At 35.8% G+C, this 26,312-nt stretch overlaps 1 protein-coding gene across 3 annotated transcripts in view; it reads right to left on the reverse strand.

The window, feature by feature from the left end:
- LOC145998457 (NACHT and WD repeat domain-containing protein 2) overlaps window positions 1-26,312 on the reverse strand; it is a 78,780-nt gene that overhangs the window by 18,698 nt on the left and 33,770 nt on the right. For 2 of the 3 annotated variants that reach the window (XM_083134866.1, XM_083134867.1), the window contains exons 7-19: window positions 25,562-25,787; window positions 23,826-24,024; window positions 22,485-22,724; window positions 21,301-21,501; window positions 17,545-17,684; window positions 17,007-17,217; window positions 15,441-15,685; window positions 14,281-14,427; window positions 14,001-14,106; window positions 13,238-13,410; window positions 10,063-10,086; window positions 5,033-5,252; window positions 1,419-1,631 (exon numbers count right to left, since the gene is read on the reverse strand). In XM_083134866.1, the coding sequence (XP_082990992.1) occupies window positions 1,419-1,631; window positions 5,033-5,252; window positions 10,063-10,086; window positions 13,238-13,410; window positions 14,001-14,106; window positions 14,281-14,427; window positions 15,441-15,685; window positions 17,007-17,217; window positions 17,545-17,684; window positions 21,301-21,501; window positions 22,485-22,724; window positions 23,826-24,024; window positions 25,562-25,787 (2,345 nt within the window). The remainder of the gene's footprint in view (window positions 1-1,418; window positions 1,632-5,032; window positions 5,253-10,062; window positions 10,087-13,237; window positions 13,411-14,000; window positions 14,107-14,280; window positions 14,428-15,440; window positions 15,686-17,006; window positions 17,218-17,544; window positions 17,685-21,300; window positions 21,502-22,484; window positions 22,725-23,825; window positions 24,025-25,561; window positions 25,788-26,312) is intronic. The other variant, XM_083134868.1, reaches the window with a different exon arrangement.

The following is a 26,312-nucleotide window of genomic DNA, read 5'->3' on the forward strand; positions in this document are numbered from 1 at the left end:
CCCTCTCTCTTTGGCCCAGTATTCCTAAAAAAAAAAAAGATCGTGAAAAGCAGGAAATTGTGGCAAAATGAGAACTGAACTCTAATAAAGTGTATATAGAAAATCCTGGACACACCACTGGATGTAAAGTAACCAAAATGGATAAGAAAACTTGGATTTTCCTAATGCTTTGGTTCCTGTTGTGTATGCATTCAAAGATACATGTTCTCTATTGGCTCTTTCAGTTCGACCAAGATTGTCAAGTGAATCTGAACATATGACTGTGCATAACGAGTAATGCTGAATGTGGCTGTTGAAGGAACAAAACTCAGTGAGTACATATGTATTTGTCACAGTATATAGCAATAAGCAAAAATGCATTGTAAATAGCCACTAGAACTTGATTTTCTGTATGCGCTTACTTCCTGCTTCAAAATACTTGAGAAATCAAGCTTGGTCACATCAACACTAATATATCCACTAATTGTATGAATAAAGAGCCCATAGACATTTGTAGATTTGTACTTATTTGTAGTTTTTAACTATTATCTTCAATCAGTTCAAACCTATTTTCAATTTCTTCCTTGGGAAACCCTGTAGTTAAGGCACTAACTGTATTTAAAAAGTTATGAAAATAGACTAATTTTGGCAGTTCTAATTAAGCAGGCCAACTCATGGTTCCACGACTTTTCAATGACAGGGTGTCCATAAAGTCTGAACCAATGGGAGAACTGATGAATAGCACTTTTCCTTAGTGCAAAACATGCTCCACATGTCCGCCAACCATCTCAACACACGTTCTCAAATGTCTCAACATGTTTCCTTGAATTTTCTTCAAAATGATCCAGAGAAGTCGTGGTTATCCTTTTTCAGAGATTATGCAGAGACCGGATTTTCACAGCATACACCTCAAATTCCCCATATGGCAAAGTCCATTTGGTTGAGGTCAGGAGACCATGGTGCTCATTCCATAGGGTTCCTTCTCCCAGTCCAGCATCAGGGTCATCCAGTAATCAGAAAGCAGTACCACCATTGGTTCCAGACTTTATATACACCCTGTACTTCTAACAACATGTAGGCTTCCTGAGAAACATAACTCGAATTGATACATATTGTCTAGTACTGTAATTTATTGTACCTCCCTGATGGCATGGTAGTAATGTCGCCTCCTTGTAATCAAGGAGTCCTGGGATGAATACATACTAATTGGAGACACATAGTGCTTTAATTCAACTTTATACTGTAGGTCCAGCCCTCATTAACCAATCTGTGCATAAAATGGACTTACAACAAAAGTCAAACTACGTTGTTTAATTATTTAACAAAATCAACACAAGATTCATATAATGTAAGCATTATTTTAATTATGATGGTTAAACTCACTCTTGTTCCTGTTTATTTTGTACGCTATGGCACAGTTGAACTTTTCTGGTATTTACCTGATAGTTATTGGTGAATGCAGCTGCAAACTTGTTGTCTGGGCTAAGAACCAGCTTCTGCATGATGCCCTCAATGCCAGGATTGACATCCCTTGTGAGGTCACTAGTGGAAAGATCCCAGGTGATAAATCTGTTTGACACCGACACTATGTATCTGTAGTCTGACGTCAGGCAGAAACCAAACACTGCAAACTGATGACCTTCGAGGGAATACTGAAAACAAAATAAAGCTATATTTACTTACAACTTGTGAGAGGGGGGTGACACTAAGAAAATGTTTAGTCCCATGACTGAAGATTTTCTTTGAAGCTCGTATCTGTTATTATATATTTTATTTAAAAAAGAAAGATTATGTTTAGGTATAGGCAAAGATATTCCTTGAACACTGCAACATGTTGTGTGCAGGTTTCAAAAATTCTATTAATATCACACACACATAAGAGTAGTTTTTTAAAAAATAAAAGCCTTACTCTAACAAACTTAAATGTAAAAACAACACTGCTATGGTTAATATACGTAATTAAGGTATATCAAGCTAATATTTATATTAAATTTGTTTAGAGAGATTTTTATTTTTATTACAATTTAGAATTGTATAATGATAGTAAGCTGTAGTGCAACAGCCCTCGACGATAGATGTTACAGGGTGATGTGTGATCAGCAGGATATACTCCCAGTTATTGTTGTACGTTTTCCATGACCAGGTTACACTACTCATTCATAGCTCACCAATTTCCTCATAATTGTTGGTGGTCACTGGTCAATACATGGGCCGAAATCTCAGGAGAAAAGTTATTACGCTTCCCTCCAAACCAGGACACATCCTGTAGCCCAAGTTCAAAGTTTGATGCCTTAGACCATGCAGCCACAGTGCGCGACTTAGAATTGTTTATTAATTAATAACAATTAAATTATAACTATTAAAAGTGAAACATCCTTGGGCTATAATAAGTTGAACCCCACCCGTTATTTCCATATACCGTATTTACTCATGTATGCACACTTTTTTTCCAAAATGTTTGCCTCCAAAATGGGTGGTGCGTATTATGCACGGAATAATTTTTTAATGATTACGGAACCCTATCATGTTATATATAAAGCTTGAATTCTGCAGTTTCTGAATATGGCAACAGTATTCCATTCAAGATGGCGACACTTATTTGCAATGCGGTTGAAATAAGCTCATTACAAAAGGAAGGAACATTCTGATTTTTATGGTACTTTGTATGAAAAACAAGATAAAGAAAAAGAAAATAATTGAAATGTATTACTGTATGACATATGGAGTGTGTAAATGCCTTGATGGAAGAAATCTTGTGCTTGAAACTGCTAGTTTGAGGGTCCTGAATGTGCCTCCTATAAATGTTTCATTAGTCATAGAAAAAGTATATATTTGGAAGTTTTTTAGAAAAAGTAAAGAGGAAATGAGCAAAACCACTTATAAAAGTTTAAAGGCCAGGTGCCACAATTTTTCACTTTGTAATTTAATGTTCTCCTGTTGGTCCACATAGTAAGTAACAGGTGACTCATTGAATAGGAATGATGTCATTCACTGTTGATCAGCATAGCAACAGCTTTTCAACCTACAACCAGAGCGTATAGAAGAGGAAGTGTGCGCACTTCGGTTTCTTCCCGTAAGCCAAGTGAATAGAGCGGTGCCCCACCGAAACACTGGCAGCACCTTCGCTTGCGACGAGCGTCTTCTGCTTGCAGTGCGGCCGCGCATTATGTAGAGCGTTGTGTTGTGTTGTGCTAGAATAACGTGTACTTTTATTAATGACAACGTTGTTACGTTATTCAGTTTAGTGTCGTTAGATTTGTGATTGATCCGTTGTGACTAGTTTGTGTTGTGTTCAACGCATTATTATTGTGTTTGAGACAGCAGCGAGCGAAAACTACAAGATGCCTACGTGTTTCGTACCCGGCTGTAGATCTGGATATGACTCCTGCAGAGGCAATATATAAAGGATCAGAAGCACATACAACTTTAATAAAATGGAATGCTGTCCTTAGAGATAATCGAAATTCCTTCGCTTCAGAAAAAAAATGCTAGAATCCTTAAGAGTGACTTTAGAAAGTACTTTAGAAGTGTCCGAATATTTGTGGAAGAACAATTACAAGTACGTTTTGACAGGAAAATTTAATCATTAATTTGGGCCATTTTGGTATATTGCGGTCGTTCACTTGTGATGATCATCCCTCCACAGCGGATTTTCTGCACTTACATATGTGCAATCAATTTACGTACCAGCAAAACTTGCTTTATTTTCGGGCGGAAACTGTGAATACAGTGTCCTCTGACGTCTTTTGTTAATGAAATGCGAACTCTGGCAAGAGCAACCGAAAATAAAAATCTTTCGGTGAAGAAGCAACCTGAAAATAAAATAAGGGAAAAAATTTCCATTGTTGAAGATGAAATTCAAATACCGGACTGGGAAAGCAACATACCGTACTTAAATGAACAAAGTGTTGGTAAAGAATACTTGGTGTATCATTTGGCAGGATACACAGTGCGGTATATTTCAAAAGTGACGCATTGTAAACTGTGTACAACTTTTCTGCACGGGGAACCAACTAACGTACCTGCCTCACTTACACTAATCCAAGACCATAGGCGCCGACTCCATGGGGCTTAATTGTGCCCCATGAACTTAACTTTAAATTCATATTTGAAATGTTCTAGACCATCAACTTTGGGGGCTGAGACCGCTAAACCATCAACTTTGGGGGGGGGGGGGGGCTATGACCAGAGACAGCAAAACACATGACTTATTATTATATACTAAGTATGTAATTATGAGTATTGTTAAAATTGATATTTTTGAGAAATTCATGGGCTTTTATGAGATTCCGAACACTGAGGCCAAAACTTAAAAAAGGGAGAGTGATTCATTCATTAATTTATTTCAGTGATCAGAGCCCCCCCAATAATTTTGACAAGTCGGCGACCCTGTCCAAGACTATGGTTCGGGTGACGGCTGTAAATACCTTACCTATGCATCGAAAAGTGTTTATGATGTGCTGTTACGAGTGGAAGATGTTGTTGCAGAGAAATTATCATGTGCTAATAGTTTATGGGGGGATATATTTTTTGAGTGTTTGGACAATTTAAATATAATTGCTGTAAAAACTTCGCAATTAGGATGCTGTGAAGATCATGCTGCGTACGCTACCTAAACTCGTATTTCACTATCTGAAATGTCGATTTTTCTTCCGCACCAAGGAGATAAGAAAGGAATTAAGTGCCTCGAAGACAGCAAAATCATTTCCGAAATTCTTCAAACTATCCAGCTGCTGAGCTTTTCTCCAAACGTAAGTAACATGCATTTTTGTTTCTTATGTAGTTAGCTATGTAAGCAACGCGAGCATCTTCCGCACAGTCTCAAACGTCACCACTGCCATCTAGGCGGTGGACCACGGCAACTCAGGGAGTGCACACACTATTCCTTCTATACGCTCTGCTACAACTAAGAAAGCCATTTCTTGAACCTGGATTGTACTATGCATTATATACGAGATATAATTGTTTGTCACTTTTTCCTATCAAAAACCAGGATGCGCATTATACACGCGTAAATACGGTATATGCAGCCATGTTTGTGTCCCACTCTCACCTTAAGTGGTCCTCCAGGTGTATGTAGACAATGGTACAATGGAAGCATAGCGCAATCTTCAGGACCTTCCTGGTCGCATTGCCTCAGAAGCATCTTCACGTTTGGATTCGACCCAATCTCTGGAAGAAGCCGAGCCAATAGCTGAGGAGCCAGCATGTCTGGGTATATGCTGAGGATGGCTCCACCAAGGCGAAGAGCATCGGCAACCAGCATAAGCTCTCTGTGAACATTTGGTAGATATTAGTAGGGGTAGCATATTAACAAATAAATCATTTAGAACTTCAGTTCAAGCATAAAATGGTTTGTATCTCTTATTATGGCTGTACAATTCTGTGCAAGATATAATGATACAGACTTGTGTTTTTTCAGATAATTTTTGTTCACGCAAATAAAGAATGGGCATAAAATTAAAGAATAAAATTAATTGGTGTGAAAAATCATTAAAAACTATCATCCATAATTTTTTTTAGAAAATTATTAAGTGGAATACTTATGTGTCTGTATGATTGTATAAGGCAAAAAAAGATCAAAATTAAAGTATAAAATACAATCTGGTATTAAATTTACAGATTTTTATTATTTAAACGTATATTTTGGTCTTTATTTTTTAACTTAACCAAAATGTGTGGTTATATGAGAAACAATAAAACTTAGTACTTTGTGTTGAATATTCAATAAGATTTAAAGAAATGAGCATTTGCTATCATCAATATATGCAACTCCATGGATAGCTTTTTGGTTGCTACTGTCAGTTGTTTTCATTGTCGAATAAGATAAGAAAACCATCCAGCAGAGGTGTAACCAAGACGGAATCGCTAATCACTGCACGCACATGTGTTGCATTTGATATTTCATATGATTTGAAGTTTTATAAGGGATATTTACACTAGTCTATTCTGTATCATACTCAAAATTTGTTTTTGTGTCCTCTTTATGCTCAGATAGACTAATTGTGACTGTTAAAGTGGTATTCAAATGACTGTGTATTGTGGCTTCACTGGACATTGAGCCTGTAACCCCTTCATTACAAGGCAACAGTGTTACCACTAGGCCATTGGTAGTAGTATGAAAGTAACAAGAATTTAAGTATGTGTGTGTGAAGAAGTTGTTCATCTACATCTTCTCTACAAGTGCATACGTGTGGGAGGGTGTGTGTGTGTTTGTGCATGTTTGTGTTTTCACCTCCCCAGATACATATGCTTACAGCACAAGCTGTGCTCCCCATCTCCTACCTAAAATTCTGGGTCTGCCTATGGAAGGACACTTGAAACGAAACACAAAACCCAGGCTGGGACTTGAACAAGGAACATTTGGCAGTGAAATCTTGAGTTAACCAATGTGGAATCATTCACAGGCAATTAAATAAACTGTACAATCATTCATTAAGAATTACGTTAGTTGATCTTAACATTCATGATGGTGCTGAACCGGTATAAATGAAACAAATCTGAAACTTGGATGCAGATTTAGAAATTGCGTTCATTGTCATGATTTGCTACTATATCCCACAACAATTTACCTAGTGTGTTTATCAAATATCATGATAGTTGCATGAAATCTGTCTGATGCATGACTTGCAGTTATTTTTAACACTTGCTGGCAGGGAAACCCTGAAAATAGTAGTTGGGACCATAGATATGCAGTACCTATGTAATGATGGAGGCTTCAAAATATTGTTCTTTTCTGCGATTTTAATCAATGTTAATCTGTGCAGATTTAGCCATCTTTAACTTGTGTATTTTTTCCCCCAAACTTTTTTCCTAGGCATTACACCAATATGATCTCCTTTAAGTTATGCCTGTATGTGAAGAACAAAAAACTAATCCAAAATGTATGCTGCCACTGAAGGCTGTTCACACATAGTTCTGTTACATTTTCTTCAATATACTACATTGGCAGGGTTCACAAGGATGCCCATAGCTCATATCCAAAATATGTACATAAAACTATGTTTGCTTCTTGCGCAGATTATCATATTAGTTTAATAGTGAAGTACATATGAAATATATAAATATATTTTTTAGTTTCCATGTACTTATAATCAAAGATACATTATTGTTATAAGTTCTTTAAAATGTATAAAATAACATATATTTTAATATTGTATTTCATATTGTTTAATTTCAAAAGTAAAGACAAATTTCTAAGATTATTGTAAATTATGTACTTACAGTTTTTATCAATGCATAGGTGCATTTTTAGACATTTAGTTAAGAATAGTTAGGGAATTAAAAAGAGGAAAATAATGAACTTTCAAGCAGCCAAATTAAACATACAGTTGTAATTCATGCCATGCAAAATGTTAGTAGACAAAACATATTTTGAAGAGTGAAATTTGTACATTAGTTTAACAGATAGCTCACAAACATCTGTGTCAAAGTCAGCGTGATGAAGGTATAAATATATTTTCACTAGGGCTGAGCCGATACCGATACCGATATACACCAAGGGTATCAGTATCGGTTGATATTTTTGCACCGATACTAGCCGATACCATTGTCTTTGAGTCGCTAGAAGCGTGGCCAAAACCAAAATTTGTTCCTTTTCAAAGGTTCATTCACCTTTTCCAACTTACCTTTGGCTTTGAAAATAACTGAAAAATACGTATTTGTGCATTAGTTGAACGTGGACTCAAGTTCCGTGAACGGCAAGTACGTGACAAAGAATCCATACACAGATAAGACTCACAGTCAAGTATCTTGCAAATCAAGGGTAGCATGAAATTATCCCCATAGGAGTTCCTTTGAAGTCTACCAGGCTTTGTTCCCACAGATGCGGCCTCATGTAACAATAATCCCAATAAGGTCCCAGTGCCATCAAGACACCTGGAGTATTGTGGACATCTCTTTCCTTAGAGACCTCCTGCAGTCAAAACTGTCATTGCCGATGTGGTGGACATGTCTTAGACATAGTACATATTCCTGGAAATTCAAATACCTGGGCTAATCCCCCTTTTCCTTTCCAACTTTAGACTTTTGTTTGTCCTGACCTGAATAACTGGGTTTCAGCAGGCATGTTTCGACACAGGGACGTGGCAGGGGAATAATGTTCTTTGAACAACAGATGATGGCAGGTACTTTCTGGAACATGTAGTAATGGGTTTGGATTTTCCTTTTTGCCAATGGATAGAACTACGCACTTACTTTTTTTTTTAGAAGTCATTTGCCGAAAGTACTCTGTATATACCTAGTCTTACCATAAATACTGTCCCAAAGTTGTAAGTAAATAGACACAAAATGGTGAGAGATATTGTAATATCAGAATAACATGAGATGCATGGATGCATTATGAACCAAAATCACAAATAATTATTCGAAATGGCCACCTTTAGCACTGACACACTTCTGAAGTCTTCGTGGCCACGCATCAATTGAATTACGCAACACATCGGCTGGAAAATGAGCAACTGCCTTCAGAAGAGACCGACCGCTTTAAACTTTCAATATTGGGATGTCTCTTCTTCCAAGCCATCTCCTGAAGCTTGGACCACAATTTGTAGTCCAAAGGGTATAAGTCCGGACTTGCAGAAGGCCAATCTGAAGTGGAAATGAAGTCTGGAACATTTGTTATGAGGACACGCTCCATTTCTGTGAAAAAGGGGTAAAAACATCAGCCAAAGTGTACCAGCAGACAGTGCTTGAGACACTATGCAAGAATCTTACCGACACCATATTCCATGGAGAGAACTGGAGCTTCCAGCAGGACTCAGCCCCAGCACACAAAGAACGTACCACCCAGCAGTGGTTGGAGGCAAATGTTCCTGACTTCATTTCCACGTCAGATTGGCCCTCTGCCAGTCCAGACTTAAACCCTTCGGACTACAAATTGTGGTCCAAGCTTCAGGAGATGGCTTGCAAGAAGAGACATCCCAATATTGACAGTTTAAAGCGGTCTCTTCAGAAGGCAGCTGCGGAGTTTCCACTTGATGTGTTGCGTAATTCCATTGATGAGTGGCCACGAAGACTTCAGAAGTGTGTCAGTGCTAAAGGTGGCCATTTCGAATAATTATTTGTGATTTTGGTTCATAATGCATCCATGCATCTCATGTTATTCTGATATTACAATATCTCTCACCATTTTGTGTCTATTTACTTAAAACTTTGGGACAGTATATATGGTAAGACTAGGTATGTCGAAAGCAAAGTCACGTCAGAATATCACTGTACTGAAGTCAATCGCCTGATATAGAAGCAAGAGACTGGTTAGCTATCATTCTCTCAGCCTCCCCGATGGCATAGTGGTAATGTGGTCACCTTGTAATCTGTGGAGGCACATAGTGGTTCGGATCCCACTTTAAACTGTAGGTCCAGTTCTGATCAGCCTAATCAATCAGTTATCATTCTCTCCTTGCATTTTATTTACAAATTTTTATTCTCTTTGTTAAAGGACAAAAAGAGACGAGATTGGTTTTACATTACAGCTTTACTGTTAGTTTTAGACATCGTGTCCAGCAGGGGCTGGTAATACGCCAATTATTCTTGTGTTCACGGATGATTTAATGTTAGTTTGGGATAGTTTTAGAGGAGGTTGAAGAGGTATGATCTCATTTTTCAACATTGGGGGTGGGGGGACGATGACACGATTATCTTGCTCTTAGCTTCTTATAATAATATTTCTCTCGTATTTAAAACATCTGTTCGATTGTCACTGATCTAAAAAAAGACTGTAAACTTGAGATATGCATCGTTGCAACAGAGCACACGCACAGATATATATATATATATATATATATATATATATATATATATATATATATATACACAGTATATCCTTTGTTATTTTAAATTGGAATTATACAAGTATCGGCATCGGTATTGGTAGGTATCTGTATCGGTATCGGTTCAAAGTGGTATCGGATCAGCCCTAATTTTCACACATGAAAATATGTATAAAACACACTGTGAAAGTTAGGAGCAAGTAAATGTGTCATAGACAGTATAAACGATCCTGAAGAGCAAGAGAAAAAAAAAGGAAGAAAGAAAATTTATTTTTAGCTCCAGAATCTTGGCGAACTTCCTGTCATGACTCACCTCACAGCTTTTCGAATCATCTCCCTAGGAATCACAAAAAGTATTATTAGCACTACCAGTTTTTTATACATTATTTTAAAATGCAGGGTGTTACAAATGAAATACATTTTATAGTTCTCTGTTGTTGCTGCATTTCTTTTTATCGCACTTAAAGATCTTTCATTAGTTTTTTGGGGGGCTACAAGATGTCACACACCTCTCCCAACCTCAAATATATATTGTAATAAAATTTATTTCTGTTTCTCATTCAGCATTTGATGCATTTTAAATTCTTAACTATACTGCCATCTTCTCCTATTCTATGCTATATTTTCTAAAGGGGCGCATGTTACTTTATCTTCTCAGCACTTGGTCTAATCTGAAGTAAACTGTTCAAAATGTAGCAAATATACAATTTTTTAATGTTTTTCCTGTAAATTCTTTATTATTGCTTTCAAAATAACTATGTTCATCACTTCGATTTTAATTTCACTCTGTTGCATTTACAAAATTATATTTCTGAAATTGTATTGAAAAATCTATTACTTATGAAATTTGTAAACACCCTGTACATTATTTACAGTGTATAAAATTAACCTTTGAATTTTAAAAGAACTAAGAACACACTACAAAAATATTCACAGCAAAGCTCATGTCCTTTTTTATTAAACAATCAAAATCCAAACCATATTTACTTTATATTTGATTTTAATCACACTGAACGAATAATTTTGTTGGGACATTTTTGGCCAAATATTCTGTGTTGCAACATGAAAAGATGGAAAAACAACAGTAAGAAGTAACAATTATGCATTACGTTATGATCATCAAGGCTGAAAAAAAAAGTGTCCTAGAAGCACATTGGTGTTTTTAGTTCCTTTTGGTTACCTTTGCATATGTATTTATAAAAACGTTTAAATTGCTTCCATAATTCACTATTACAGTGCAAGGATTTAGTTATTAATTTAACGGTTATAATAAATTATTTTCTGTAACATAAGGTGGTATGTGGTGTGGTACATGCGCAGTTGGCCCTATAGCACATAGGATCAGTGAACCCCCAGTAATGTATGGTATTCACCTCGAGAATGAAAAGTAAACAATATATTTACCTATTCACAATTATTCGCTAACATTTCTTCACAGTAAGTAATGTATTTGTGGCTGTAACAGGGCGAATTCTTTTGCTGAGAAAGAGAACCGCACGTCAGCCTGAGTTGAACCCCCACAGGACAGCTTGTGCCGTAGTCAAACCTTCGGGTTGCAGTCGGAAGCTCATGGTGGGAATAGGGGAAAATACATGGAAAAGGATACTGCTGAACCTTCATCATAGATTTGCCTTCATCTCCAAGAAACAGACATGCGCAGTTCGTACTCACAAAAGCCGCAGCAGAAGGCACTGTTCACTGCTTCCTCCCTTCCAGTGTTGCCCTATGGGGGTTCACATTTGAAGCGCATGCATTATATTCAATCTTCTCTTTATACCATTTTTGTTCCGAACACCTTGGAATAAATGCAAGGTTGTGACAGAGATGGATGAGTAGAAATGAATGAAAGCTGGAATTAGATATGATGAATTAAAATAAGAGGTACATTACCAAAGTAGTTCGTGCTTGCATTCAGACGTTTTTCCTTAAAGGTGGAAACACTTCGAGTACGCCAAAGTGAAATAATCGCATGGTATTATAGACAAGAAAGGAAGATGTCGGAAACCCTGTCGGAGCCTATTAGAATTTGAAGTGCTTATTGTTGGAAACTGGAAAGTATCAAAGGATTCTGTGAGTGCAGCTAGTTTACGCCATTTGATGCAGTGTGGATATTGGTGTTGCTGTCTGCGCAGGTAAGAAATTACCGCTAGAAATGGATTTCATTAAAGTAAACAAACTTCCTTGTCCGTTGAAAGAAAATTAGAGATAAAGCGTGTGCTGGTCGAGCAACTCCAAATTTGAACAAAGTTGTCGTGTTCCAATGAAAGGGTCTCAGGTTCGATTTCTAGTGTGCACATGTCATTGGTTGCCATTCGTCTTTAATAACTGTACGAGAATTTCTGATTAGTCATTTTTCAATTGCATGCATGGACGTCCTGAAGGAGGGCAAGGGGGAGCCATGCCCCCCAAAAATGAATGTCAACCTAATTTTATATATTACAAATATAATTTCATTTCAGGTGCAATAATTTATAGTAATTATGTATTATAAAGGTGTTCCAGGGACATGGTAACTTCAGACTGAAGGAGTCTTTTTTCAGGGTAACACACTATTACTGGGGAAAATGAGCTTGCTTGCCCCTCCCTGGAACAAATCTTGGGGATGTCCATAATTTTCTAATAAAACCCCAATTTTTTTCATAAAGGCACAATTTATTGTAGTTTCAGCCTAAAATTTATTCACACACCCCTATTATGAAACCTTATACTTCTGGAGGAACCTTTTAAGCCCCCTGCCCCATATTTTTGTTTGGCGAAGAAAGTCTATTTGCAGAAACTAATTATGTATCATATGACTTCGGTGAACCTACAAGAAAATAATGCACGAGCCGTGCCTGATGTGGTAGGAAAACTTAATTGATAGCACTTGACATTTTTTGATTGTGCATAAAGGGACTCCACACCAGAGAATAATTTGTAAGAACTGCCATCTCTTAGGTTAAAAAATATCCACATACCAAAGCAGGTGTGGGTACACAGAGCTGTTCTCTAGCTTGCATTTGTCTGGCATCTAACTGGCACACACAAGACCCAGGTTCAATTCCCATGGTTTGAATTTTTCTCACAATGTTACTGGATGAAGTGGCTCTGGGTCTCACCCAGGCTCCAATCAATGGGTATATGGGGGCAACCCTGCATCATTGTGCTGGTCACATCACCTCCAACATGTCCGAGATGGAGAATGTGTGATGCTCTACCTTCAAACCTCCTTCGCCACCCCGTGCAATTTCCTTACTTTATTGTACCTTTTATTATTTACCAACTGAAAACAAAATGTGATACATTAAAAGTTGCATCACGATTCAGAATGCAATATTAGCATTGGGCATGCCCAATAATAATTTGATTGATATGGGTTTCTTAAATTTGATGCTATAAAATCGATATGTGTAGGTTACAACTGATATTTTTCTTCACAATTGCATGCCTAGAATATAGTGTAGGTTTTCAGTCATTTGGCAAGAAAAGTAGGCCTTCTTTACTATTACCTTGTTGCTTCTCTGTCTTCAATGTTATTACAGGCATCTTCAAAATCACTCAACACAGCCTGCAGAGGGCAGGAAGAAAGTTTTGCATGCAACCATTGATAGTTGAAAAGTACATTTTCATACAGATCTTTGAAACGACGAGCTCTTATGAGATGGAACGGCAACTCCCCAAACTGGAATAGAGAAACAACATTATGTATGTAGGATTTATTTCATGTTTACAATAAATATGCATGTGCAGAGTATTTTCTTGGTAATCATTAACTTTGTGAAATCATAAAAAAATACTTCTCAGCTCTGCAGAGGTTTTAAAAAAGCACTATTAACTTGTAAATTTTAATAAACTAACACACACACTCACTCATTCACTCACTCTCTCACTCTCACTCTCTCTCTCTCTCTCTCTCTCTCTCTCTCTCTCTCTCTTTCTCTCTCTCTCTCTCTCCCCCCCCCATGGACGTCCGCAGGATTTTTCCCAGGGAGGGGCAAGGAAGGTATTTTTTTCCAGGGAGGCAAACATGGCATATTTCCCCAATGGGAAACATTGCCTCAAAAAACATTGCTTCAATTTGAATTTATCATGCTCGTGCAATAATTAACACACATTATTGTGGCTGAAATGAAATTATATGTGTGAAATATATAATTTTTGGTTGACTTTCATTTTCCAGGGGGGCATGGCCCCCCACCCCTGCTCCCCCCCTTCTGGACGTCCATGTCACTAACTCACTTATAGTCTCTAAGTCTATATATCAGAACATACCTTTCTTAGGTTATATCTTGCACGCTTGCCATCCTTTGAATGGAAAACTAATGGTTGTAAAGGCACCTTGCGATCAGCAGAGCCCTCTTTCTCTTTTAGATTGAACCTGGAATTTGCAATGTTAACATCATTTTGAGCCACTCTATTATTCTCTCATTATTTCAAGACACATAAGTTTCTTAATCACACTTATAAAAATATCCCCGATTTCTGTTCCAGTGTGGTAGATCAACATTAGCTACGATTAGAACCTAATGCAATGTAATTAATTTATTCTTACCTATGTCTCTGTATTTCAGTAAACTTGAAGGGCTTGGCAACTCCTCCACCCCAGATGCCAAGAAAGTAGTCTGCAATGCTTGAATGGAAATACATTGCCATGTTCATGTTCTTGAAATAACGTTCCCTCGCTGTGTCACGGAACTGCCTGCCATGAGAATGGTATGATTATTATGGAAAAGATAAAATAGAACATACTATTCTGCTCCTGTTATGTTTAATTATTTTTTTTCTCATTTTCACTGCTGAACATTTAACCATTGTTCATTAATCTATCTAATTTGTATCTGTGTTATTAGAGTTAGGATTACCGTACCCTTTTCTTCCTGTGCCACTGTGTTCATTAAAAGAATCCAGTGGTTTACCCAGACACCCTAATTTTTTTTTTGTAACATCCTCCTAATCCACAAAATTATGGATAAAACTGACAAGAACTTTTATAATAGTTGCATTTAATAGTGGTGGTTCACATCCTTTTCATCCTAATTAACAAGTTTAAGCATTTAATTCTAAAACGTACTGTTTCCAGGAATGTCATGAAGCCAACTTCTGATGTATGAGTATTGACTGAAATCGGCATATTGGAATTGATGCCGATCTGATATTTAAACCAATTCCTGGTTTCGTAAGCTTAATAAAAGAGGGATATCATTCATATTTAATACAATATAGTATTGCATTTTTCTTCTGTAACCTAAGAACACTGGCATACATAGAGGAGGGGTTGATGAGGCTACAGCCTTTCCCAAAATTTGATGAAAATTAAAATTGTCAAATGAAAGCAGTAAATATCTTGGGGAGAAAATTTAAAGTAGCAACTGAAACCTTGCTTTACAGTGGCTCTCCATTGCAATTTTTTGTCTTAAACAACTTTTAGGACAAAGGCTAAAAATGGTATTTTTGAAATATTTTAAAGTGCATCACGGTCCCCTAGAATGCAGCTATGTAATATCTACCTTTACAACTCCAGCCCCCTCCGGAAAGAAAATCCAGAGTATGCCAGTGCCTAAGAATATCACGTTTTAAGTTGTAATGCTTTCAAATTTCTCCAATTTTATTCACACCTCATACGAGTATCTGCTTCTGTAAGTTTAATTTACTTTGGAAACATGCAACTAAAATATGTAAAAGTATCCTGTGAGAGAGAAATAAAATCTGTACCTGTGATACCAGTTCATGACACTAACCCCGTCAGCATCTCTCTCCGACAAGTAGTTGGGAAGGTCATTTCGGATTCTTGTCCACAGAAGAGGAGGTATTCGACGCACTGGTGGAAGATGGTATTGATACACATCATCCAATACACGATCATCCAGGGATATTAGATCTTCTAATTCTGACTCTGAAAGTCCACTTTTTGCAGCTGTAATATATGCCAGTGCATGGAACACAAGGATTCGCCCATGCTAGTTGAATGAGGCAGAAAGAAAGTTACTTAATATTCAAAACAAATTGAAACGACATATCAAAAAACGTTTATCATATCCACATCCAAGAATATTGTCAAAAATCAGTGTTGAAGATCAAAGCACAGACAGTAAGAGGTATATTAATTTCATGTATGAACGAACGAAAAATGTGTAATCAAAATTTATTTAGAAAATTTAACTAAATCGAATGTATCATAAATACATATGCATATTTTCCTTTGTTAAAACATTTAATTTCATAATACGTTTGTTACAACTATTTGTAGTTGTTTAACTTAATCTTTGTTTTCAATGGAATGCCTTATATTGTATTAATCTGTCTTTGTTTTGCTTAGAGTTATTCTAATGAAACAGATTCACAGTGGTCCAATCGGTAGGGCATCTCACAGCCACATGGGAAACTTGAGTTGAATTCCAAGGGTATATGATTTCAGGTGTGAATTTTTCCAGCAATGTCCCTGATTCAAACAGCTCTAGGATTCACCCAGCCTCTTTTAAATAGGTACCATAGGCAACCCTGAGTAAAGGCAGTTAGAGCATGATGTTGATCACATCTCCACAAATGACTGAGGCCCTACATCCACATGCAGAAAAATAAATGTAAGTGAAAAAAACTTCGTGACTCTCAAATGCTTAACCTACAAAATCTTGGACACACTGACTGTACAACTGGAAATACGTTTTGGAGATCTTGAAAAAGATAAAATTTGTTGAATTGGTAGACCAAAATAGCTTTGGGGAATATAAACTACATTTTCCTGTGATGAAATTAAGTATCCTTCTGCCCACATATCCATTTTTCAACAAAGAACGATTAGAAAATGATTTAAAGAATATCTATGCTGATGAAGAAAAGCATTTACCTCCTGCAGATCTTCGAAAATTCATAGTTACCAATGACCTTCAAACAATCTACAAAAAAGTAACACAACTTATCAAGTTGGTCTTGACATTCCCTGTTACAACAGCTTCCTCCGAAAGAAGTATGAGGACCCTCAAGAGAGTAAAAAATTATCTCCATAATTCAATGAAAAATGAAAGATTACGTTCTCTCAGTACAATAGCCATTAAAAAAAACTGGTTAAAGAACTTTCTATTGATCAAGGCTTCAAGGAAAGAGTAATTGATACTTTTGCGACCAGCAAGAATCGACGTATGGACCTGCTGTATATAAAAAAATATAAGATTTTTCAGCCTACCCAGTATTTACGCCTTAGCTTCGCCACTGTTGGTTCTACAAGAAATGAAGTTAAACACTTTATTTACAAGAAAATTTATGTACTTGAGAAATTCTTACCTGTTTTTCTATTCTCTCAAAGAGCATCATGATGGAGTCCATCACTGTGGAAGCTAGTATGGTGTCTTTAGGTTTAGTATAGCTGCGCCATCTGCAAACCTCTGCAAACACTAGTTTCACAAATATTGGCAGCGAACAACTAGAAATTGCATTAGCTACCAACCGCCACTGGTAATTGGTGAGATCTCGATGTCCAGTTTTCATCCACATTCTTCATTCAGGAGAAATTGACATGTAAAGGAACAGTGTTCTTGTCATACACAGGGGTTACGACAGTCATGAAATCTTCTCTATTTAAATTTCTTAGAAGGTATGGTCCATGGAAATTTATAATGGAAAAGTAAATGCTAATCTAACTAGTTAATGTTATGACATAAGTTTTAACAAGAAGAGGAGATTGTTGACATTTTTCACTTTCTGACATCGTTTGAAAGGAGGCCTTTCCTATCGGGTTATCTAAAGGAACAAATATACTTTCAAAGCATGCATGAACAACCCTTGCAACAGTTCAATGTATTGTTATATATCGGATACTTACTTCATAACTTGCATGGCAAGTTCTTCTCCAAGTTCCTTGACCTCAATAAATTGCTCATCTACATCAAGCATTCGACGTAAAAGATGGTAGTCCCGCGACACTTCTGGGTTGTCTGCTTCAGCTGCGCATGACACAATCAACTGGAAAATAACAACTAAAAAGCTTTACATGAGTTTGAGTTTTGTTTTTTTAAGCCCATTTTATGCACAGAGAGGCTAATCATGACTGGACCTACAGTTTAAGGTGGGATCTAAACCACCATGTTCCTCCACTGGTTATCGAACCTGGAACCCCTTGATTACAAGATGACGACCTTACCACTATGTCATCGCAGAGACGAAAAAAGCTTTTCATGAAAATACTGGTTGTCTTATATTATTTTTTCATTGTCATGCAGTTTCTTTCAACAGAACCAATGAAGTAAATGATTTCTCTGACATTTTAAAGATGGAGATGTGAACAGTGCACTTGCCTTTCTACTTACTAACTGCAAAAGGAGTTTTTAAACATGCAACATTATCCAAAACTTATTATTGTACTTAGTGAGACGAAGTGCGTGGCTATTTAAAACATGCATCTGTGGGTTTAGTTTCAACACTACAACCCATGTTTCTTCCTGCTCTCTGTGTCGTGCTTGGCAGAGGCAGTGTTTCTACATGAAGGGAAATGTCCCTTGTGAACGGAAATCCAGGTTCAATTTTCAATGAAAAGGGAATTTGTTAGACTCTTGTTTTTATTTTACTTGCATGCCTGCATTGGTGTTTTATGTATGTTATATCTAATTTATATAGATAGGATATTCAAGAACCAACTCGAATAACAGAAAGTACAGAAACCCTGATTGACCATGTAATAACAAACATTCAATCAAATCACATTAAAGCTGAAGTCCTACATACGCTTATCTCTGACCACACGTCTCAAAAAATTACAATACAAGGTAAAAGGTTAGAATACTCAAAAAGTTACACAATAGAATGTAGGGATACATGTGAGCAAAATATAGATTATCTTAAATACCTCTTACATCAGGAAAATTGGATAGACCTTTACCAACTAACTGACACGAATGATATCTGGGAATTGCTAATAAGCCACTTAACATATTATTTAAATGTAGCTTGTCCCAAAACAACAAAAAGAATATACCCTAATAAGAAGAAAGTGCCACTAACAGAAGAAATTATACTTTTGAAAAGTAATATGAAAATAGAATATGAAAAATTTAGAATTACAAAAGACACTAAGCACCAGGAAAAGTACAAAAATGTAAAAAAACTATTCAAGAAAGCCATAAAGAATCAAAAATCAAATATTTTCAGTAAACAAATAAAAAAGTCTGTTAATAAACAAAAAGCCATTTGGAAAATAGTAAACAATCACCGTGTATCAAACACAAACAATGATAAAGCAAACATAAAAGTCATCAAGGATGACACTGAAGTAATTGACCCGAATATCATATGTAACTTATTCAACGAATATTTTATAAACTTAACCAACACAAACAGAGAGAATGAAAATAATGACAAAACACTAGAGATCCCAATCGAGAAATATCGGTCAAACAGTATATATATCCCAGAAGTAAGTGCTAATGAGTTAAAAAAAGTTATACAAGGTTTAAAAAACAAAAAATCACACGGACCTGATGAATGGTCAGCTGAACTTATTAAATCCTGCTCAGAATCTATTTTAGAACCCCTGCTGTATGCAGTCAACAATTCAATAAAATTTGGTACATTCCCCAAAGTTCTAAAACACAGCACAGTGATACCCATATTCAAAAAAGGAGCTGCAACAGACATTGAGAACTACAGACCTATCTCCCTAACATCTGCTTTTTCAAAGATATTGGAAAAAATTTTATCAAATTATATTATAAAGTTTTGTAACAAATATAACATAATAAACAGAAACCAGCATGGATTCCAGAAAGGGAAATCAATAAACACAGCTCTAGCACAGTTAATCGATTATGTAACCGAAACATTAGAGAAACACGAAGCTGCAAACACTATATATCTAGATCTTTCCAAGGCATTTGATAGGGTAAAACATGACCTGCTTATGGTCAAACTAAGCAATATAGGAATAAGAGGGATAGCTTATGAACTTATACAATCTTATCTACAGGACAGAATGCAAATTACTCAAATAAGCTACAACATGCATGGTATAGTCACTAACTTTAAATCACAAAGTAGGAAAGTGTTAATGGGGGTACCCCAAGGATCAATCCTGGGGCCCCTGCTCTTTATTTTGTACATAAACAATGTACCAGAATACCCAAACACAAAAATTGTCACCTATGCCGATGACACAACTGTTCTTGCCAGAGGTATCGACCCTAGGAAGCTTGAAATCAACACTTTTATCACCATAAACCAACTGGCACAATACTTAACTTCACATGGATTAATAATAAATAACAATAAAACAAAATTTATGATATTCAATACAATCCGAAACATGGATTTTGAGTCACAAACACTATGCATAGACAATGTGCTCATAGAAACTGTATCTTCAGTAAAATTTTTGGGAATAACACTAGATCAAAAATTAACGTGGGAAGAACAAATTAACAACATCTGCAGTAAATTATCATCTAATCTATACCTGCTAAAACAAATGGCTGAATATAATTTAACAGAAATTAACAAATGCATATATTATGGACTAATTTACCCCTACGTTGAATATGGCATAATAGCTTGGGGTGGATCATTTTATAATAATACTGTCAGAATACTGAGACTTCAAAAGAGAGCACTTAGAATAATGTACAAACTAGGCTGTAGGGAATCTTGCAAACAGTTATTCAGGGAAAAACAAATAATGACAATATACTCCCTATACATCTATAAGGCTATAATGTTTGTTCTAAATACTGGAAGCATGACTAAAAATAACCAATTACACAACCACAATACAAGGGGGAAAGATAATTATTACCAGAACCAACACAGACTCAATATCTCAAAACAATCACCAATCAATGCCGGAAAAATATTCTACAACCAGCTGCCTCATGACATAAAACTGATATCTCCAAAAGATAATCAAATACAAACAATAAAAAAATATTTGACAGATAGAGCTCTCTACAGTATCGGAGAATTCATGGAACAAGACAATACAAGGCCAATGTACTAAAAAAATATGTATTTTAATTGTATTCTTATTTCAATCATGCAACAATGATAATGTGTTTTTTAAATTTTTATTGTAGTGTAATGAAGTGTATTTTTTCATTTTTACTTTGGTGTAGTGATGTAATGTACTACACAATGTTTCTTCTTTTTTGTTATGATGTACTTAACTAATTATTATTTCATTATGTATCTTGACGTTTTCCATGCCCTTTTAAACAAGGGTCAACGGAAGAAAAAATAAAATTCAAATTCAAATTCAAATATACACAATAAATAAGACTTGTTGCAGAACAGGTCAAATTTTCAGGATACGCCACTGTCTCTATTTCTTTCTTACCCTTTTACCTTTCTTCCATTTTATTTTCTGCCTTTCTCTCTCACACACTCTCATTCCTTTCCTTTTCTTTCATTCTTCTTCATTATATATCCTTTTTCTGTATTTTTATCTCATTCTCTTATTTTGACTCCCATTTTGTTTTTATCTATTTGCTATTATCTTCATTTTATTTCTTTCCCTCATTTTCTGTCTTGGCCAGTCTCTTTATTTTCTCATTCTTTCTCTCATCAAAGAAATCAATGGACGGACATAAAGTATTACCTTACAATGTGGAGGCAACCGTGTTGGTAGCCATGACACCTTGTTAACATCCTGAGCACCAGTCAATTGATCCACAGAATCCAAAAAGACAAGCAAAGGCTGCTCTGCAGTTCCGTAAGTTAAGAGTTGCTTGAAAAATGCAGTCAAAGGGACTAAATCATCAGGTATATCTTCAAAGGGAAGCATGTAATTGTACGAAATCTGGAAGTAAAGAGGAGATTGAGATTGTAGACAGTCTATAAAAATGCACTTTTAAAATATAAGGTTCGTTCAAGTGAAAGTGAGACTCTAGTAGGATCATTGTTTAAATACACAGAGCTTTGTGCTTCCAACAGTACATGGCATTGTATGTCAGTGTCAGCATAAGCTGTTATTGTCAGAAAGTGTTAGTATGCTGTGTCCACATGCTGAAGCAAATTGACTACATAGACATATGAATTCGTCCAAACTACCCAGTGAGCAGTTATTCCAATTTTGATGGCAGAAGGTGTTACTAGTGGAGCTGAAATTTATGATCGTATGAAGGATGTGTATGGGAATGAGTGTCTGTCATGGTGTATAGTGTTCAAATGGAGTAGTGGCATGAGTGTGCAAAGATCTGCTGCAGCTTTTCCGCTTGGAGATCCTCAACCACTAGCTCCCTACGCCTACAGCCCCGACCTGTCACCCTTTGATTTTTCTTTTTAATCTGAATTTTTGTTTTAAGTCCACTTAATCACAGAAAGGCTAATCATGACTGGACCTGCAGTTTAAAGTGGAATCTGAACTGCTGTGTCATGTGCCTTCACCAAGTATCGAACCCAGGACCCCTTGATTACAAGGCATCAAAGTTACCACTATGCCATGAGTGAGACTGTTGCCCTTTGTCACATTTTTGGGCAACTAAAAAATATCTAAAGGGCCACCTATTTGCTAACGATGCTGAGGTCCAGGATGCCATCGAAGACTGGTTCTGCAGCCAACCACAGACGTTCTTCACTCAGGGTATCTACAATATAATGACATGCTGGTACACTTCCTTGAACCAGCAAGCTGACTATGTGTAGTGGATATGTAGCCCATGTATTGCTGTTACTTCCTGTATGTTCAAATATGCTATCCAAAAAACCATGCCAGAAAAAAGCAACACTTTCCTTTGGGCAACCCTTATATTATAATGATCATCGTAAATTAAACATTTGTACCTGCTGACAGATAGATATCAGAGTGGGAGTGAGGGCACTGCTGTCAGGAGTTGTACCAAGAAACCGAATGATACAAATGGGTTTGGATTCTTTGAACCACACAGTGCTATTGCCAGCAGACTTTGCAAGCAGTGAGGTTTTTCCACAGCCTCCTTCACCATACAACACTATTGGCTGATCTGAGTCATCTTTCATGTAGTCTTCGATTCTTTGAAGACTTTCTTCCCTCCCATAAAATACCTGAAAATGAAAAGAGGGCATCATTTGAGATTTTGTGCAAAGATGTTATGGTCATACGTACAAAGTATTTCTATTAAGGCGCAATTCCCCAAATATCTTTTGGAAGGAATTATAGTTAAGTATTTCTCTTGAAAACATTCCCTGAATAAATGATCATGTTATAGAAAAAATATACATAACCGACTCATTAATTCTATCATAGAGGGAACATCATCTTCATTTTGTCAGAGAATTTTTTCTTTGGAAGAAAATGTGTGTGGAGAGAGACTTACACTTTTTGTGCACAAAACAATGAAGGTTGAATTTCCTGACAGAAATAATTAATCAAAACACGAAAAAATTTACTTCCACAGTTTTTACTACTGGCTATGCAAATTATTATTATTATTATTGTAAACAACCTAAAAAGTTACTAGGTTTTATATTTTTTATTGGACTTCTTTAAACAGAATGGAAAATTTAATGTTTTATGGTTCACAATTATATATCCAATACTAGAATATGGTAGTGAATTGTGGAGCTCAGCAGCTAAATGCCACACAGAAAAAATAGATTGAATTCAGAAATTATTTATCATATTACTGTGTATGAAAAGTCAAAATTGTTATGTAACATTTAAATATGACTAGTGGTTGGAATCTCTTAATTTACAGACATTGTATTTAAGAAAGAGTAACACAATAAGTGTATTTGTACATAAATTGTTCTTATCAAAGATTCATAGTGACTATTTCATGCAAGGTTCCTAAATACAGGTCTAAACTCAATTCCTTTATTTCAGTAAATAGTAACAATAATGGTAGTGAACTGATAAAATCTCTGATAGATAATTTAAAAGATGATGTGTTCTGAATTAATTGTAGAAATATTGAATGTGATGCTGTATCTGGCCTTTGCTGTGCTCAGAATTAAGTAACAATAAACAATTATATTATTTTTATTATTATGTTGGACATGGCAAAAATACAATTAAGTTAATACATTTTGTTATTGCATTTCTGCTGTTGTCTTGAAAAGTTTATGCTGTTGTTTTTTTTTAATCTATTTATTTTATTTGTTTAACATTTTCTTGCTTACTACTGTAAATAATATTAAACTAACCTTAACAGAATTGTTACAGGCATGCAGATGCTGTAGAATCTCTGTGACAATCTGGCCCTGTGCACTGGAATCTTCTTTCCTCATAGCTCTGTCCACCAACTTGCAGATGTTCTTGTAAAAGTGTGCAAGAAAGTGTTGCAAGTATTCTTCGTGTGTGTCTACATCTAACCCTTCCCTGCCAATCCATTCAACTGTGTACCTGAATCAAAAACACACAAATTCACTGTTATATGAAGGATAACTTTACTTTTACTTTATCTAAGTGTGCATTTGTTAGCAAATTGACTACCATATTAATATGTACAATGGTGAACGTAGAGGGGGATTGGGTGCTGATGGGGCTACAGAACCCTTAAAAATGTTAAGAAAATCATATTTTTCAAATAAGAGCAATGTGAAGAATTTGGGAAAAACCAGAGTGCTAAATGCAACAAACTCTCTTAAAATGACCCCCTGATTGCCAGTTTTGAGACTGGAAAGTTCTAAATATATGAAATATCTTATTGTGTATGCCACCCACCTAGAAAGCAGCTATGTAGTATTCACCTTTACAGTGGGTGAACTTATGAACCTCTAATCCATCAACTCCCCAGATAGCACGTAAGTTAACTGCAAGTTAAATCGACATTCGATTTAACTTGCAGTTAACTTACATGCTATCTGGGTCACTTGTGGGTTAATGGATTGGAGGATCATGGATTCATCCACAAGAGTGCAATTGAAAATGTAATCAGTAGTTCCAACATATGGCCCACAATAGGCTAGATGCCATCTTACATATTGTATCTATTATATCACATGAGTGAAATTTTTAGTATCATTTTATGATATTATAAGTTTATTTATGATGTTCAGCCCTTGCCCACTTAATAAAGAAAAAAAATATTATTAACCTTTATATTATCTCACAATATTTCATTTAATCTTTTAATCCATCACAATATTTCATTTAATCTTTTAATACATTACAGAATGCATATTATTTTTATATTGTAACCTCAACATGTTTTACTGGTGTTACTCTTATGTACATATAGATTGTATCACTAATACGAGTACACATGTTCCAGCATAAAACTGTAATAGAGTAAGGTATAATTTCATTGTATATTACATTATTTTATTTTATTGTATTAGTATATTGTAATGTTTGACTGACATGTACAATATCACAACATGTAGATGCAAACGTGATTCATGGATGAAATAAATCTAATCTAATCTAATGGGCATTTTCACAAAAACATGAAAAATATGTTTTAAATCCATTCATTTTACACATACAGAAATGACATACAAAATATCTCAGCAATGTTTGTTTCCTAAGTTGCTCTTAATAGCTTGCATAACCACTTTTTATAGAATCAAAACCTAATTTTAAGTGGTTATTTTATTTTTCTTACAATGCTTCATCTTGGTTTCCTAGAACTTTCTCAACCAAGATAAATACACACACAAAACACAATCTTACACTCTACACTTCTCTACACAGAAGGTTGTGTGTGTTTATCTTGGCTTGAGAAAGTTCTGGGAAAACCAGGATGAAGTGTCGCAAGAAAAATAAAATAGAAACCACTTAAAATAACTGTATATTATTTTGCAAATATTTGTTTTCGTTCTTGAGAAATACGCCTTCAAACTCATATCCTACATCACTGAAGTAGGACATCCTCTCATTGGCTTGACATCACATCCTGCTCTGGAAAAAAGTCGTGTGTAGGACAGTAAAACCGTACCTTTGGAGATTAGAAGCCTCTATCTTTGCTGGAAGCCTTTCATCTCTAAGGTTGGAGAGAAGCTTCACTGCTTCTGTGTCCAAACTTCTGTTCAAGATATCAATAAAAAGGGAAGCCTTTTTTAGATTCTGCAGATTGATGTTGTTGATGTAACGGATATATCCAAGACAATGATTTTTTGTGTTCTTTACATTCAGAATGCCATTTATCACCTCTCGCTCAGTCACTGGAACAAAGGGAATGAACAATTAACTAATTATTATTAATTATTGGGTTGGATTTTGAATTGTGTTACATTTTTGTCTGTAATTAATAATGTTTATTTTTATGTTTGATGACCTTCCTACAGAATGGTTATGTTAGATAAAAATAATAATCAGCTAGTTGTTACTTATGATTATTATTGATTGATTATTTTTTTGTTATTTAGTATCGCTTTTCTACCATTTTTGGCTAATTGTGATGATGAGAATGAGTGATGATATGATGAAGTTGATGAAGGGACACTCACAAACAACACCCATGCCCAGACTGGGGTTCAAACTCGAGATCTTTGGCATTGTAGCTTGCTGTGCTAGCCACTCTTTCACAAACGTCAAAATTATAATTATTATTATTGACTTTTAGGCTGTAACACCCCCACCCCCTCCTTCATGGAATTTCGGAAACTAACATAACCACTTATTACTTGCATTAACCCCAGCCTGGACATGGATGTTCTTCGTGAGTGTACCTTCGTCAATCTGGGGCG

Source organism: Lepisma saccharinum, chromosome 14 (genome assembly GCF_977018435.1).
Source record: "Lepisma saccharinum chromosome 14, izLepSacc3.1, whole genome shotgun sequence".
Lineage (NCBI taxonomy): Eukaryota > Metazoa > Arthropoda > Insecta > Zygentoma > Lepismatidae > Lepisma > Lepisma saccharinum.